Source organism: Mytilus galloprovincialis, chromosome 14 (genome assembly GCF_965363235.1).
Source record: "Mytilus galloprovincialis chromosome 14, xbMytGall1.hap1.1, whole genome shotgun sequence".
In the NCBI taxonomy this organism is placed as follows: domain Eukaryota; kingdom Metazoa; phylum Mollusca; class Bivalvia; order Mytilida; family Mytilidae; genus Mytilus; species Mytilus galloprovincialis.
In genome coordinates, this window is record NC_134851.1 from 4,951,481 (window position 1) to 4,970,645 (window position 19,165).

A 19,165-nucleotide genomic window follows, 5' to 3' on the forward strand; every position below is an offset into this window, starting at 1 on the left:
AATGGGTTCACTTGACAGCTTTGGTGTCAACCACACCGTTAATTAACACCAATTACCTTAGCTTTAGGTCGTAAATAATTTTGTGTACAACTTCAGTTACTTCCCCTTTTTTGTCACCATTCAAAATTGTTCCTTATATTTACGTTCTTGAGGGTAAAAAAGATTAAATCTTGTACAAATAGAATTCAAATACATATTGAAATATTACTTTTCATTATTTTCATACCTTAATACAATTATGAAACAAGAATGTGTCCTCAGTACACGAATGCCCCACTCGCACTATCATTTTCTATGTTCATTGGACCGTGAAATTGGAGTAAAATCTCTAATTTGGCATTAAAATTAGAAAGATCATATCACAGGGAACATGTGTCCCAAGTTTGAAGTCGATTGGACTTCAACTTCATCAAAAAATACCTTGACCAAAAACTTTAACCTGAGGCGGGACAGACGGACGGACGGACGAACGAACGAACGGACGGACAGACGGACGAACGAACGGACGAACGGACGCACAGACCAGAAAACATAATGCCCCTCTACTATCGTAGGTGGGGCATAATAAATAGTTGAAAAATTGTTTTTTTCATCTTTTCATCTATACTTCACTTTATTTTACTATACTCTAATTTCAATACATAGGAGTGTCATCAGATGTTTCAGGGCTGTAAAGTCTGTAAAAGGACGTCACATAGTTCCAATTGTAAAATATAAAATTAGTAATGATGTTTGAGGTTGAAGTTGATATTATGCAAGTAATGCTAATCAGATGTAGTACTTTGTATAACAAGAGTGCACACGCTGAAATGTCTCGCCTTCTATACTAATCATTGATATTATGTTGATAGTCCTAAGTATAAAGCTAAGCTTTATTACAACTGTTACATAAACTAAACATTAACCAAGATAACTAAACACAGACCAATGAACCTTGAAAATGAGGTCAAGGTCAGATGAACCATGCCAGGCAGACATGTACAGCTAGCAATGCTTCTATACAACATATATAGTTGACCCATTACTTATAGTTTAAGAAAATTGACAAAAACACAAAAACTTAACACTGTGCAATGAACTGTGAAAATGAGGTCACGGTCAAACAAAACCTGTGCGACTGACATAAAGATCATAAAATATTTCCATACACCAAATATAGTTGACCTATGGCATATAGTACATGTGTAGTATTAGATAAAAAGACCAAAACTCAAAAACTTAACTTTGACCACTGAACCATGAAAATGAGGTCAAGGTTACATGACATCTGCCCGCTAGACATGTACACCTTACAATCATTCCATACAACAAATATAGTAGACCTATTACATATAGTATGAGAAAAACAGACCAAAACACAAAAATTTATTTATATCCACTGAAACATGAAAATGAGGTCAAGGTCAGATGACACCTGCCAGTTGGACATGTACAGCTTACAGTTCTTCCATACACCAAATATACTAGCCCTATTGCTTATAGTATCTGAGATATGGACTTGACCACCAAAACTTAACCTTGTTCACTGATCCATGAAATGAGGTCAAGGTCAAGTGAAAACTGTCTGACAGACATGAGGACCTTGCAAGGTACGCACATATCAAATATAGTTATCCTATTACTTATTATAAGAGAGAATTCAACATTACAAAAAAATTGAACTTTTTTTTCAAGTGGTCACTGAACAATGAAAATGAGGTCAAGGACATTGAACATGTGACTGACAGAAACTTCGTGACATGAAGCATCTATATACAAAGTATGAAACATCCAGGTCTTCCACCTTCTAAAATATAAAGCTTTTAAGAAGTGAGCTAACGCCGCCACCGCCGGATCACTATCCCTATGTCGAGCTTTCTGCAACAAAAGTTGCAGGCTCAAGAAAAATCAATCAGAAAAGGAATTGAGGCAGTGTTACACAATTTTATCAAAAGCTTTTAAAAGTGCAATGAAATAATAATAAAATTTTAGAGAACATGTTTTGGAAACTTTGAATTATAAAAAAATGTCCTCTAAATACTGAAATTCAGCTCGAAAAAACATGAAAAAGTTTGTATGCCTTATGACCTGAGATTTCATTCTTCAATGCAGGTCATGACCTGCATTTTCATTGTCACAGGTTGACAGGTATGGTTGTGGGAAAAGATCTATGGACATTCCTCCATGTGTTTAATTAGAAAGTCACCTCTGGTTGTGGGAAAAGATCTATGTTGGACATTCCTCCATGTGTTTAATTAGAGAGACTCACCTCTGGTTGTGGGAAAAGATCTATGTTGGACATTCCTCCATGTGTTTAATTAGAGAGACTCACCTCTGGTTGTGGAAAAAGATCTATGTTGGACATTCCTCCATGTGTTAAATCAGAGAGACTCACCTCTGGTTGTGGGAAAAGATCTATGTTGGACATTCCTCCATGTGATTGTTACCATTTCTGTAAATCCTCAAATTATCCAGTTCCTGTATAAATAAGGAAACTTTCTAGTTATCAAGTACATGTACTGGTTAAACCAATAAAACCCTATAATTATCTAGTACCTCAGTGTTAAAACAACAATGAGTATGGATTATAAGGTTGTCTGCATATATTGTAAAATATCAGCTCCTAGTCACAATTTGAAGCTTAATGTTGAGTTCAAAGAGGTTTCATATCGTGTCAAACAGCTGATATTTTAAACATGATAAATATAAAAATGGATTTACCTGATTATATAAGAGTATTTTGCATGAAATAAACAAGTGTTTTTCTTTGTTTCACAAGCAAACCAGAAGATGACTTAATCAGTTTAGGTCAAACTTATGGAGGTACTTATATATACATATGAGCTGCGTCGGATAGAAATCGACCTTATGCAAACGAAAATCAATACCTCTGTTAACCTATTTTGGGTTAAAATAATTTCTACGGAAAGTCTGTAATTGTTCCAAAAGTAGGTTTTCATAAGGAGACAACCCTTTTAAACGGACCAAAATGCAACTTTTATATCTTAGATATTCCAAAATCGATCAAAGTCTTAGATATGTATATGTGTACATGCACTTGCATAAGGTCGATTTCTATCCGACGAAGCTCATATATATATATATATACCAGTGGATCTAGTTGATACTAGTTCATGTATATATACATTGTACATGCATTGGTTCAATAATTTCGATTTCATACAACTTCAATGTTTAAATGCAACAAAGTTTTAAAACATGTATATATTGTCCATACCCCTTAACTACAAATACATACCTAAAGGCTGTTTGTCTTCCATAAAATTCATTCTGAAATTAAAATAAAAAATAATATCATTTATTTGAAAAGGGTTTCAATCTTAACTATTTGAAAAAAAATTAAATGGGCACTATTCCTTTCTGAAAATTTTCAATAGAACTGTGAGTGAACACACAAAAGGATACCTGGCCTTATATTATAATATATAATATATTTTGTAATAAACAATAACGCATATATCATAATGGAAATAGAGCATTGCCACGACGTGACAAATTACATTGAAAAAAATACATTTTTTTTTACGCCAAATGTGATGCTATCCAAAATTTCTGGGGAGAACACTGCTTATAATACTATACTATAGTATATTTTGAAATACCAGTTCTACAGCAAATCTCTCCTGTCTTTGAAATTATGCTTACAGGAAGATATCCAACTTCAAAGTTTTGATAGGTGACACATGGCAAACTTTTCCACAAATTGAAGACATGAATTTTCTTGTTTTAATTATTTTACATTTGTCATTTCTGGGCCTTTTGTAACTGACTATGGGGTATGAGCTTTCCTGATTGTTGAAGGTCATATAGTGACCTATTGCATGTATTGTGACCTATAGTTGTTAATGTCTGTGTCATTTGGTCTCTTGTCTCAATAGCAATCATACCACATCTTCATTTTTATATAAATGATCTTAAGAAGCAGTCATTGTGTTGTCCAACCAGGAAGCTGATTTGACCTTCATGTGACCTTAAAGTACATTTTGTATTATAATCCATTGTAAATTAATGATGTATAGCTTCAAATTATTGACATTTTTGTTATTGGTGCTAATTTTATTGGAAGATGGATAGCCTTAATGAATTAATGAGAAATTTTAGCAAACTTTTGGTATACAAGTAGTATTAAATAAACTTAAAAGTCTTATCACATTTCACGAGTTGATTTCTTTGTCAATCACTGTTCACAGAAAATAAATTTCCATGATCACAGATCACATTATATAAAAAAAATCTGTAGAAAAATGGATCACGATAGCGAAAATGGGCCGATCACAAAGAATGAAAATAACCTATCAGGCCCCTCATATAAATGTTTTTCTACTTTAAAGTTTACATATTGCATTTTTAAGACAGTAGAGGTATATTTTTACAGAGTTCTGCCGAGTCCCTTATAACTATCCCTAGTTATTTTAATATTGTTTTTTCTGTATGAACAATCCAGACCAAAAAACTTTAAGAAAGATAAAATCCAATTGTTTGAATAAAACAAATATTTAAAACTTACAATTTGAGAAATTAAGATCAAAACTGACATAAAGGTTGATAGATGTCAAGGTCAAGTGATCATCATGTAACTGACCTTTAAATACAAGAAATTCACCCCAGAATTTGTTTACACAATATAAACTATGAATAGACTTAGTTTCACTCATTGAATATGAACATGAGATATGAGGATGTTAAATATCAAAATTATTCAAAATCATTTTTTCTCCTTCAGGGATATATATGTCAAGTTAAAAAACCTACTTCAGATAGAGTGTTGTTATTAGAGGTGTTCCTTTGTTGCTATCATATTGAGATCAGAGGAAAACTATATATATACACAAAACATTTGAATATTATTAACATCAAAAGATTTCTAATTAAAGAACCTTAAATGAGTACACTCACATACCCCACGTCCCAACATTGTCATTGGAGAAATAAAATAAGTGTAAGAAAAAGAAATTGTATAAGAAAAAAAAATTGAATCATAATTTCCTGTCAATATGCACATCTACATAGTATGCCCTTATTATCTACAAAGTTTCATGAAATTCTGTTGTGTGGTTTCAGAAAAGTTGTGATGACAAACTGTTGCAGTAGTACATTAAGGCAAATAAGTTTAAAGGGGCGTAAATCCTAGGTTTGAGAGGAGTTGCGATGACAAGAAACAGGACTGACGGACAGGTCAAAAACATTATACCCTCCGCAAATTCATTGCATGGGGTATACTAATGATCATTACTGAACCATTATATTTATACATCTAGATATAAATTAAAGTTAGATCAATCTTAAAATGATATGTTATAATACTAAGACAGCAACCTACCTAAATCAAAATCAAAAGATTTCTGGTTTCTGTCATATTCTTATGAAGCACAACACTTAACAATCCCCAAACTTCTAACACAATCATCAATTTCACGGTACACTTGTCAAAGCCAAAACATAAGACAGCAAGTTACTATTCTCTAATTTTTGTGTTATTTTCACACACAACCTGTTTGAGATCAGCGGTACATGATTTTTTTATCTTGATATTCTATGTTATTTACATTGAAGTAACAATCCCTCAGGGGAGATAATATTCATTAATAATTCATTTTTTATGTAAGATAATTCCAAAAATAACCATCAGGTTGCTGGAAGAAAAAATAATTCTGGATTGAATAACTTTTTTAAGTAAACAATTGAGAATAATAGTTTCTGTGTCTTGATCCCTTTTATGGATTTACCTGCAGCAAAAACTCTCAAAGCCAAGGATTTTTATAAGTCTTCAAGTACCGAAAAATAGCACATATTTTCCCTATATAGTTCAGCTATATCTACAAATGAAGGTAGATAGCCCTTGTGAGATAATCTTATAGATCAGTTATATTTACAAAGGAGTAGGTCCGGTAAGGACCGATTTTGGCCTCAAATTTCAGGTTCATCTGACGAAAGATTTTGACCTCTTTTTAAACACTTAAATGTCTATTTCATTTGATTCAGTTAGTTTTTGTGAAAGATTTTAACTGATTTAGTCATTAAAAACGATCCGATTCAAGCTCAAAATGAAAAATCTACCAAATTTGTTAAAAAATGTCACTTTTCAGATGGTTTTTGTCAAAAATGAAAGTGGCCGCATCCGTGTTCATCCTAAACCTTTATATATGTTATGTATTATCATAAAATACAACTCTCATTCCAATATTAAGGATGAACACGAAAGCGGCCACTTTCGTTTTAAGCGAAAACCGTCTAAAATTTAACTAAAATGATAGAATTGTGAAGATTTCAGTAATTTAGAATGACTTAGTGGTGCTAGTACTCGATATATGTGCATTGTATTGTCAAAAACAGGCCATATTTATGTAGTAGAAGCATTCTACTGTCCAATAAATAACTAAAAGTTTACATTTTAACAATTTGGTAAAACTGCTATATTTTGGCGCCAAAAAGGGGTCTTACCGGACCTTCTTCTTTAAATGAAGGTAGATAGCTTTGATGAGATAATCTTTCCCTATATAGATCAGTTATATTTACAGATGAAGGTAGATAGCTCTGGTGAGATAATCTTTCCATATATAGATCAGTTATATTTACAAATGAAGGTAGATAGCTCTGATGAGATAATCTTTCCCTATATAGATCAGTTATATTTACAAATGAAGGTAGATAGCTCTGATGAGATAATCTTTCCCTATATATAGATCAGTTATATTTACAAATGAAGGTAGATAGCTCTGGTGAGATAATCTTTCCCCATATAGATCAGTTATATTTACAAATGAAGGTAGATAGCCCTGATGAGATAATCTTTCCCTCTATAGATCAGTTATATTTACAAATGAAGGTAGATAGCTCTGGTGAGATAATCTTTCCCTATATATAGATCAGTTATATTTACAAATGAAGGTAGATAGCTCTGGTGAGATAATCTTTCCCCATATAGATCAGTTATATTTACAAATGAAGGTAGATAGCCCTGATGAGATAATCTTTCCCTCTATAGATCAGTTATATTTACAAATGAAGGTAGATAGCTCTGGTGAGATAATCTTTCCCTATATAGATCAGTTATATTTACAAATGAAGGTAGATAGCTCCGATTAGATAATCTTTCCCTATATAGATCAGTTATATTTACAAATGAAGGTAGATAGCTCTGGTGAGATAATCTTTCCCCATATAGATCAGTTATATTTACAAATGAAGGTAGATAGCCCTGATGAGATAATCTTTCCCTCTATAGATCAGTTATATTTACAAATGAAGGTAGATAGCTCTGGTGAGATAATCTTTCCCTATATATAGATCAGTTATATTTACAAATGAAGGTAGATAGCTCTGGTGAGATAATCTTTCCCCATATAGATCAGTTATATTTACAAATGAAGGTAGATAGCCCTGATGAGATAATCTTTCCCTCTATAGATCAGTTATATTTACAAATGAAGGTAGATAGCTCTGGTGAGATAATCTTTCCCTATATAGATCAGTTATATTTACAAATGAAGGTAGATAGCTCTGATGAGATAATCTTTCCCTCTATAGATCAGTTATATTTACAAATGAAGGTAGATAGCTCTGATGAGATAATCTTTCCCTCTATAGATCAGTTATATTTACAAATGAAGGTAGATAGCTCTGATGAGATAATCTTTCCCTATATAGATCAGTTATATTTACAAATGAAGGTAGATAGCTCTGATGAGATAATCTTTCCCTCTATAGATCAGTTATATTTACAAATGAAGGTAGATAGCTCTGATGAGATAATCTTTCCCTCTATAGATCAGTTATATTTACAAATGAAGGTAGATAGCTCTGATGAGATAATCTTTCCCTCTATAGATCAGTTATATTTACAAATGAAGGTAGATAGCTCTGATGAGATAATCTTTCCCTCTATAGATCAGTTATATTTACAAATGAAGGTAGACAGCACTGATGAGATAATCTTTCCCTCTATAGATCAGTTATATTTACAAATGAAGGTAGATAGCTCTGGTGAGATAATCTTTCCCTCTATAGATCAGTTATATTTACAAATGAAGGTAGACAGCTCTGATGAGATAATCTTTCCCTCTATAGATCAGTTATATTTACAAATGAAGGTAGACAGCTCTGATGAGATAATCTTTCCCTATATAGATCAGTTATATTTACAAATGAAGGTAGATAGCTCTGATGAGATAATCTTTCCCTCTATAGATCAGTTATAATTACAAATGAAGGTAGATAGTTCCGATGAGATAATCTTTCCCTATATAGATCAGTTATATTTACAAATGAAGGTAGATAGCTCTGATGAGATAATCTTTCCCTCTATAGATCAGTTATATTTACAAATGAAGGTAGATAGCCCTGATGAGATAATCTTCATTAATAATTCATACATCAAATACCAGAACATTCCAGATATAAAAATAAGTTGCCTGAAGAATAAATATGATGAAAATCATGTTGACAAAATTCCTATATTAACTTTTGGACAAAAGATTATGAGATAATAACTGTATGGTAAGAGAAAGCCATATATACCATATGTTTTATGTAAGCTTCTGTCAAAAAAAAGTGAATGGTCAGAAGTTAGTAGCTATGATGATAGTTATTTACAGATTTTATCTGGCTGATCATTGTACTTAACATAATTCACTCTTTTATTATTTTGAACATATATGAAAAATTGGGAAAACAAAAAAAAAACATATCATTTTATGGGTAATAACTCTTCTACATACAATCCTGTCATCTTCATAAGGTGAGAGTGTCTTGATTGGGGATCTTCATTCTGTATATATTCTATAATTGTTTAGGCCAGTTACTCTATTTTTTTATCCATACATGTAATTGTCCATTCTTTACTTTTTTATTCATCAATTTCAATTCTTTATATTTCTGTACTGGATTATTCTCCAATCTTTTACCTTTTAAAAAAAAATTGTCCTCTCTCTCTCTCTTTTTTTTTTTAAACTTTTTGCCCATTGTTGGCCATTATTACCTATTCTTTTATTTTTTTTGGCCTATTTTACTAAATTCTAATTTTTTTTAACCTTTTTATTCATCAGTTGTTCTTTACTCTTTTCTTTTCTTTTAAGCCTTTTTTATGTACATTACCTTTTTTTATCCCTTATCTCTACTTTTTTGTCATTTATTCTATATTCTGTAAACCAGATCCTGAATGTAGGATGATGTACAACACTCATAAGTCTAACAGGGATTGACACAAGCATCATGATCATGGCGAAAAACAGAAAACAACAGTCCATATGCAAACAAGTACTTTCACACTTGGATAAAAAAAAAAAAGAAGAAAAAAAATCAGTCTAACACATGAAGTGCCAACTTACTAAGAAAAATGTACACCACTGAATTTATTTCGTGACAAAGATTCACAGCAGTCAATCCACATGCTCTGCTGGATAAAACACCGAACAAAAGGCGTTAGATTCTCTATTTATAATTAGCAAAATTTACAAGAATAACACCTTACGAAAGGTGTCAAATACTTCCTATAGAGTTACATGCAGCAATATGACAAAAATAAAAACAAATACAAAACGTCAAAAGATGGCGATAGAAAACATGTCACACCTTCATATATACTGAACCAACTAATTTTTAACGAATAGTTTTTGCTTGTTGCATTTTGATCAATGTTTTTATAAATTACATACAGTATGTATATATATGAAGGTACTTTGTTATTTTTAAAAATTTTGATTCATTTGTATGTTTGTGAGTTTAGTACAGTGGCGGGTCCAGAAATTTTCATAAGTGGGGGCTCACTGACTGACCTAAGAGGGGGCACGCTCCAGTCACACTTCAGTGAATCCCTATATAAGCAACCAATTTTTTTCCAAAAAAGGGGGGCCCAGGCCCACTGCCTCCCCTTAAATCCGCCTCTGTAGTGTAGTGTTTATTTGTATGTTTCTGAGTTTAGTGTAGTGTTCATTTGTATGTTTCTGAGTTTAGTGTAATGTTCATTTCATTAAACCTGTATACGTTACAGTAATACTTGTTTAGCATGTTCAAGTCATGCTGAAGACTGACTATGGGTGTTGCATTTTCTCTACAAAGAACAACGAAGAAGACCCGTTCAAGCATGATTGGTGACCTTGGGCTGTTTTCTACTCTTTGAATGGGTTGTTGTCTCTTGACACATTCCCTCTTTCCTTTGTCTCTTGACACATTCCCTCTTTCCTGTCTCTTGACACATTCCCTCTTTCCTTTATCTCTTGACACATTCCCTCTTTCCTTTGTCTCTTGACACATTCCCTCTTTCCTTTATCTCTTGACACATTACCTCTTTCCTTTTTTATCTATTCTATTATTTCATGGATCTTTGAATATAAATATAAGGAGATATAATATGATAACCAATAAGACAGCTTTCTAATACAGACCAACAATGACCAAAGGATACAAGCTACCAAAGTTCACTAAATGGCCTTCAACAATACGCAAAACAAATCCTCACTTTTGGACAATCAGATATTATATTGAAAAAAAGTTGTTAATCAAATAAATGAAAACTTATTGATAGGAAGTTCATTATTGAAAAATAATTGATATCTTATTTATCTACTGTCACTCCTTTCTCTGTGACATTTATATATCATTACTTTGTAAAATCACTAACATGACTAACTATTAATGTATAACCATTTATTATTAGTGTTACTTGGTGCTAATAACATGTGTATTTGATCTGTACTTGTTTGTCGGTTGTATTAACAGTCATGCATGACAGTCGTGATACACCTTATTGCTATTTGTCCGCCATTACTGGATATCACACAGGTTCCCGTAAAATTTTGACGTCATAAAACAAAATATCTGACGCCACAATGGAAAAGTGATTGTTGTATGTGTCAAAAGTTCAAGCGGCCGGGTCGGCCGGCCGATAAGGCAAATAGCAATAAGGTATATTGTAACTACCAAACTGCAGTTTAAAAAAATCAAAATTAATGGGTTTGAAAATACAGTAATGATTATTTAACATTAATCTCATTTTAAAACTGAGGAAATTGAAAGTAAAGAATTATTACATGATCAAAGCTGTCAGGGCCTATAACATACATGAACTGCAGTTGCCCCTCCCTCCCCCTGAAAAAGGGTGAAGCTTTCAATACATATGTTTGCTTAGAATCATCATGTATGACAGATGGAAATTTCATAACATAAGGTATATGCATACAAGGTATGACTTTTGCGTTTGAAAAGGTTTATACTTGGTTTTCAAAGTTTAAAGTGTCAACTTGCTCAATTATTTAATGGTTTCTAGATATAGGTCAAGAAAAAAATGCATCATACCACCTGCCTCAGTCAATGAGATGGTTAGTTAAAGCATTGCTTAATTTCCTATTTTGTTTTGTCCATCTATCAATATTTTTCAAGTAATATCATTATTTTATGAGCCAAATTTAAATGCCATTATGAACTCAAAAATCAATATTTTATTTTGAAAAAAAATGAAGTGCATTCTGATACAGAATGCATACAGAACAGTTCTTTTTAATCATGTGTTAATGACAAAAATCAAACAAATGTTTTAAGGTTACTTTAATTTGCAGTGGCGGATCCAGAAATTTTCTTAAGTGGGGGCCCACTGACTGCCTAGGAGGGGGCCCACTCTGGTCAAGTTTAGTGATTCCCTATATAATCAACAAAATTTTTCTCAGAAAAGGGGGGCCTGGGCCCCTCGGCCTCCCCCCTAAATCTGACTCTGATTTGGGTCAACTACTCGAAAGTATATTTTATTTAAATTATTTATATAAAAGGGAAAGACATGAAGCATCTGAAAGCATGTGATCAAAGATTGCCTTGCATTTAATAAGTGTTTATTTTTATATACATATCAATCCATATTTATTTTTTTCCTGCCAGTCTGAGTTTTTATAGCTTATGTTATATTGATTTAATATTATAATACTATAATATAAGCTTCATTGGCACATTTTGTTATTTCTTTTCATTGGGTCATTATATAAATAACACATAGCTAAGGGGAGGATAGAGCAGATTGTTGCACAGAGAAAACATTGTGGGGCAGGTAAATCATTTGTAAATAACCTTCTAACAACTTTGGTGAATAGTTGTCTCATTGGCAGTTATATATCTCTCTTTATTGTTTTCGTCAAGGAAAGATTTAATATTTAAAAAAAATAGTGTTCAATTAAAAACAAAGATGACTGCAAATTTCTTTCATTTTGATAAAAGTTACCTTAAATTGAAACAATTCTATAGGAAAATGACACTTATTTTGATAGAAAAGTGTAAATTATAAATAATTGGTTAAATACGAGATTTCAATTATTAATTTGTGCTAATAATTAACAAATTTAAACTTTTCTGTCTCTTTTGAACTAGTTATTCATCCTTTGGTTTAATATAAACCATGGTAAAAAAATTAACAAAAGATTACTGTCATTAGGTAACAAAGAGTTGAAATTGCAGCTGCTCAACTTTTGATTAAAATTGAGTTTTTAACATGTTTCAACAACTGCAGATTTCTTAAAATTAATAAAACAATTATCAGCAATTACAGATAGTTTTAATAATAATTGTTTACTTTATACAAGCAAAACGCTTTTCAGGGTCTACAATTTGACTGTACATGTTGCTTATGTGATCTGCCACACATATGTTGTTTGACAATTTATAGTGAATTCATCTGTTTCTAATAATGATCAGTAAACATCTACTGAACACATTTACGATAAATTATTTTCAAGATTGTAGTATTATCATAACATGGGAACTTAGTCAAAGATAGTACAAAATCAATCAAAAAAAAAAAATTTTTAAAAATTAATCTTTTAATGAAATTTAAATTGTTATAACTTTTTATTTCAAACTCTTTTTATTTTCCCGCACAGAAATCTCTATCTTAATTTCTTCCAGTCTTGTATGTCATGAGACTTTGAATTAAATAAATATTTATCAATTTAATTAAATAAAGAAAGGAGCACAATAACAATTTCATTTTTGATTTTTTTTATATAAAGAAATAGTTTTATGTACAAAATGTATATGTGTACATGTGTGACAAATTCAACCCTTTGCCAGGCAAAATAAATTCAAAAAATATGCATGAGCTGCTATAGTAGGAATGTCAAACTTCTCATTTTCTTTATTGACATTTATTTTTTTGTAGGAAAATTCAGCTTTTTTTTTTATACATGTTAAAGGCCGTAAAGTGACCTATAGTTTTTAATTTCTGTGTCATTTCGGTCTCTAAAAAATTAATTCTGGACAGTTGTCTCATTGGCATCTCCTTTTTTACAGTCCAAATAATTATGGTTTCTTGAAAGGCAATTTAATTTTTTTTTTCTGTGGCACAATAATACGAGACAGGCATTAGCTTTGAAAGTGGACAGAGTACGTATGAATGAATTTTTTAACTCAAACATTTTTTAAATTCAAAGCCTGTTCACAAAGAAACAGAAATATAGTATGAGGGTACTGTACATCATGTACATTTGAGTAGGAATGCACTTCAACGTCAAGTGTCAAAGGGCCAATTTTGGCTACTGTATGCATACAATGGTTTAAATATTACCATGATTCAACAAAATATCCTTATCATGAATGAGGGTAGTAATGGGGTTACTTTTATGACGTCTAACGGTCAAATGACGTTAACGGTAATTTTTAGTACATGACAATAAAATGTACACTTTCTTTAAGACTATTTAGGTGTAATACCACCAAATCATGGTACGTCACATCCGGTTGCATACGAAAGTAGGCCTAAAAAAATATTCCCTTGAATTTGACAGTTGTAGAAAATAAACCCTGCATTTCAATGCACTTAAATTTTTCTGAGTCGTAAATATGTATGTTGGGTGTCTGAAAGCATCATTCTTTTTTTATTTGATGGTCTTATAAAATATTTTGGAACGTTAAGGTTACATAGTTACCAAAGCAGGTAACCAGTAAATAACAGTGTAAAAATTGAGTTGTCTACCCTCGGCGGTGGTTACTTTCTTATATGCAATGAAATGTAGTGTGAAATTTTCACTGTATCACTGGAAAGGATTGAACTTTACACATGCAAAGTATTTCTTTGGTTGAAATAAAGGTAAATACTGTACGATTTTTTTAAAAGTGCCAATTTAACAAAGACTAATAGGGAAAAATCAATGGTGGTATTACACCTATTTAGGGAAACTAAATGTGCACTCGTGACCCTATTGTACTTTCATTTTTAAAAGTTATTAATAAACCAGTTCATACATTGTAAACATGGACTATTCGGAATGGATTTAGACACAGAAAGTACGTTTGAGGTAAAATTGCATTGAAATGGAGGTTTACGGGTGTTTTCTTAGTCAAATGGGTGGACAGACGAAGCTGTATTTAGATTACTGTGTTAAATTTTAAATTACCCTTACAGTTTTTGTTTTGTTTATACAACATGTGAATTTTTTATTTCAGTGTTAACCATGTTCTGAAGAGCATTCTGTTGAAAAATCTTATATGTGAATTGGTCTGCAGATGACCCTTCAGCATTAAAGTATGTATCAACTACCATCATGTTTTTTTTTGTTGTTTTGGCCGCAAAAGTTTACAATTTGCCATTGTGCGGTCTACATTTTGCACAGACAATAACTCATCTAAGCACTTATTTGTCCTGGATTTATACACATCAGAATCCAGTCTCACATTGTAAACTTTATAATTCTTACCAATTATTTTTTGTACCAGCATTCCAAGGGACATAACCCTTTTTAAAAACATTTTGAGGTATTTTTTTATTACTCTTTCTCCCCATTTTCTAATGTAAAATACAAGAAAGTGGACTTTTTGTGTAAATCTATTAGAAATATACTGTTATGAGTAAATAAAAAGACTTTGATACCAGTAGCAATAAATGATTGACTGAAAGGGAACCGTTATTTCTCACACTAGGGGAACAGACCAAAAACTCAAGTTACACATAAGGGCTTATAGAAACTTCCGTGTAGACTGTTAACATTTATAGAGACAGTTCTTTCAGCTAAAACACTTTAATTATTGATTTAACATTACATTTATTTCATTTTTGTGGGAAAATAATCACATTTGTTTTATTTTTTAGACAAAAGATATCAAGTTTTGATGAAAAAGGAAGGAAGGAGGAAAAATGGACCAAAACAGACCAAAACAGACCTTCAAATGAACTCTAAAAGGTGCAATAAAATTGTTTATCATCTTAAAGTTGTCTTTTGTATTCTATTTAATTGTTTGAATGCATATATCATGAGTTTATGATCAGATATTAGTCAACACTGCATTTTATAATGATACACTGAAATTAGGATTTTTCGAAGAAATTGGACTGAAATTGCCGTAAGATATGGCCTTACATTATATTGATTTTCTCTGAAACTATAGTTCTGACTGAGACAAAACTTGACAGTTATGCTTGAAATAACTTGCAATTGGAGGGGAAAAAATTGCATTAAGTTTATTTGACATTTAGGTGTTCTTTAGGTGTAATACCACCAAATCATGGTACGTCACATCCGGTTGCATACGAAAGTAGGCCTAAAAAAATATTCCCTTGAATTTGACAGTTGTAGAAAATAAACCCTGCATTTCAATGCACTTAAATTTTTCTGAGTCGTAAATATGTATGTTGGGTGTCTGAAAGCATCATTCTTTTTTTATTTGATGGTCTTATAAAATATTTTGGAACGTTAAGGTTACATAGTTACCAAAGCAGGTAACCAGTAAATAACAGTGTAAAAATTGAGTTGTCTACCCTCGGCGGTGGTTACTTTCTTATATGCAATGAAATGTAGTGTGAAATTTTCACTGTATCACTGGAAAGGATTGAACTTTACACATGCAAAGTATTTCTTTGGTTGAAATAAAGGTAAATACTGTACGATTTTTTTAAAAGTGCCAATTTAACAAAGACTAATAGGGAAAAATCAATGGTGGTATTACACCTAAAAATATCAGCTGAATTTGACGAATCACACTATTTTTTTCCCAAAAATAACAGTAACAATAACTATTCGAGACATCAGACGATTCACGATAAGGGTATTTTGATGAATCTGACAGTGTCCTCCCCAGGCTGTTTTAGCCCTGCGATATTTTGGCACTATCACAATTCTCTGCTGTTCCATTGCACTGACCGCAGCGCTTACCAATGCAAGCATGTAGCTATATTTTTTTCGTCATTTTTTCAAATTTCCTGCTTATTTTTCACTTCGGATCCTGTGATCAACTGGTTTACTATTTCTGAATGAATTATTTCCGTTATATTAAGTAAATCCGCAGGACCAGTCTAATAAATTTTACAAAATGGCGACTTTGAAAGATCAAAATAAACAAAGATTTCAACATGGACATCTATTTTTTCAATTAAAAGAATATATAGAGGCATATGGGCGTTTTTCAATAAAAACGTATTTTCTTTTCCCAGCCACTTTAAAAAAAATATGTTTGATCTTTGCAAGTAATTTTTTGTGCAGTCATTACATTGAATTAGATTTAACATTTTTAAGCAAAGAAACAGTTTATTTTTAGAGGGATTGATAAGATATTAACTCCTTAATGGTCCAAAACAACCAAAATGTCATGTCCCTAGACCGCCTGTTCAACATTCATACTCTAAAATATCGTAAAACCAGATGCTCCACAGGGCTCAGCTATATACGACCGCAGAGGTTGAACCCTGAACAGTTGGGGCAAGTATGGACGCAACATTTAAGCTGGATTCAGCTCTAAATTTGGATTGTGATTAAATAGTTGACACAGCATAGGTTTCTGACACAGAATGAATGTGGTCTAATGAACTTAAAATATTTTTTTTGCCTTTGAGCAATTCACTATGCTGTTGAATATTAATCCTCTCAAAAAAATATTTGAAGAAATTTTCTTTTTATTTATGAAATCTGAAATGAGAAAAATGTAACCCCCCCCCCCATTTTTTTTTCACATCCCCCTTTCCCTTTTTCCAAAACTGATCTCAATTCCAATTCCTAATGGAGTTTGCAACAATAACTACTCATTTAAATACATCATAAAATATTAAAATGTAAAATAAAGTGCTTGTTATCACTGAATGGTAAAGATTGTTTTAATTTATCAGTTGGTAGTAAAAGTGAATATACATTGTATATTGTATAAAACAATGATTTAAGTTGATTCAACTACTATTCTGGACAAAGAAAGATAACTCCAATTGAAAATTTCTTGCTATTGCACAATATTGTGCAATTAGATATTTCTTGCTATTGCGCAATACTGTGCAATTGAAAATATTTGCTATTGCACAATACTGTGCAATTGAAGATTTCTTGCTATTGCACAATACTGTGCAATTGAAAATTGCTTGCTATTGCACAATACTGTGCAATTGAAGATTTCTTGCTATTGCTGAATACTTAATATAATAATTTTGGATCCTGATTTGAACCAACTTGAAAACTGGGCCCATAATCAAAAATCTAAGTATATGTTTAGATTCAGCATATCAAAAAAGCCCAAGAATTCAATTTTTGTTAAAATCAAACTGCAGTGTTCTAGGATTCCTATTACCCGTTACCCGGGGTAAGTGGATTAGGACAACGGGTAAGTCATTTTTTAGCCTTTGTCACCCGGTGGTAAGTCAATTTTCAAGTTCGGGGAAGCCGAAAAACTCTTGAAATTTCCCGGTCCTCTTCAATTTTCCCATATCTGCTTTTTATTTTTATTAAATCACGAGAAAAAACTTTGATAAAAGATCGAAGATTTTGTCGATGTCTATCGGCGCTTTTATTCAAGCACTCGTTTACTAGGTGTAATCAAGCGCAAAAGAGACCACATTCTTCTCCTATCATTCTAAAAGTCGGTCACGGTGTCGGTAAAATCGGAAAATCCGGATTGATAACTGGTGCTTAAATCGGGACATAAACGATTTTTTTTCTTGTCATCGGAGGAAAATAAACTTACAGTTGCATTTATTATAGCTCTTAATAAATGACATAGTAATAACTATAACATATTTGTCAAATTTAGTAAGAAATCGTTTTTTTTAAATCTTGAGCGGCCCCCAGACCCCCGGCCATAAGGGCGGCGAGCTAAATTTGGACCAACTTGAAAACTGGGCCAATAATCAAAAATCTAAGTACATTTTTAGATTCAGCATATCAAAGAACCCCAAGGATTCAATTTTTGTTAAAATCAAACTAAGTTTATTTTGGACCCTTTGGACCTTAATGTAGACCAATTTGAAAACGGGACCAAAAATTAAGAATCTACATACACAGTTAGATTCGGCATATCAAAGAACCCCAATTATTCAATTTTTGATGAAATCAAACAAAGTTCAATTTTGGAAATTGAACTTTGGGCCCCTTATTCCTAAACTGTTGGGACCAAACCTCCCAAAATCAAACCCAACCTTCCTTTTATGGTCATAAACCTTGTGTTTAAATTTCATAGATTTCTATTTACTTATACTAAAGTTATAGTGCGAAAACCAAGAATAATGCTTATTTGGGCCCCTTTTTGGCCCCTAATTCCTAAACTGTTGGGACCAAAACTCCCAAAATCAATCCCAACCTTCCTTTTGTGTTCATAAACCTTGTGTTTAAATTTCATTGATTTCTATTTACTTATACTAAAGTTATTGTACGAAAACCAAGAATAATGCTTATTTGGGCCCTTTTTTGGCCCCTAACTCCTAAACTGTTGGAACCAAAACTCCCAAAATCAATCCCAACCTTTCTTTTGTGGTCATAAACCTTGTGTCAAAATTTCATAGATTTCAATTTACTTAAACTAAAGTTATAGTGCGAAAACCAAGAAAATGCTTATTTGGGCCCTTTTTGGCCCCTAATTCCTAAAATGTTGGGACCAAAACTCCCAAAAACAATCCCAACCTTCCTTTTGTGGTCATAAACCTTGTGTTACAATTTCATAGATTTCTATCCACTTTTACTAAAGTTAGAGTGCGAAAACTAAAAGTATTCGGACGACGACGACGCAAGACGACGACGACGCCAACGTGATAGCAATATACGACGAAAAATTAAAATTTTTGCGGCCGTATAAAAATGAAGAAATAAATGTTATTTTTACTTTACATAAGTTCTTTAATAATTCAAAAGTATGTTCAGAGCCAACATATTTTAATAAACAGCTTTCAATATAGGATTTTTAATTTCAGAAGGTGTACATATGTGTCCCTCACAAAATGTCCACT

At 32.0% G+C, this 19,165-nt stretch overlaps 1 protein-coding gene and 1 long non-coding RNA gene across 7 annotated transcripts in view; one reads left to right on the plus strand and one right to left on the minus strand.

Moving 5' to 3' along the window:
* The window catches only part of LOC143058825 (inositol-trisphosphate 3-kinase homolog), a 76,616-nt gene that overhangs the window by 54,593 nt on the left and 2,858 nt on the right, over window positions 1–19,165 (minus strand). For 2 of the 4 annotated variants that reach the window (XM_076232298.1, XM_076232299.1), the window contains exons 2-3: window positions 3,239–3,270; window positions 2,312–2,457 (exon numbers count right to left, since the gene is read on the minus strand). In XM_076232298.1, the coding sequence (XP_076088413.1) occupies window positions 2,312–2,407 (96 nt within the window). In that variant the 5' untranslated portion in view covers window positions 2,408–2,457; window positions 3,239–3,270. The other 2 variants (XM_076232300.1, XM_076232301.1) reach the window with 2 other exon arrangements.
* Window positions 13,770–15,180, plus strand: LOC143058877 (uncharacterized). Of its 3 annotated transcripts, none has more exons than XR_012973272.1 (3): window positions 13,770–14,259; window positions 14,419–14,497; window positions 15,062–15,180. It is a non-coding gene; the product is annotated as an uncharacterized LOC143058877 (long non-coding RNA). The 3 variants fall into 3 exon arrangements; XR_012973270.1 differs by having other exon boundaries at window positions 13,771–14,270; XR_012973271.1 differs by having other exon boundaries at window positions 13,773–14,062.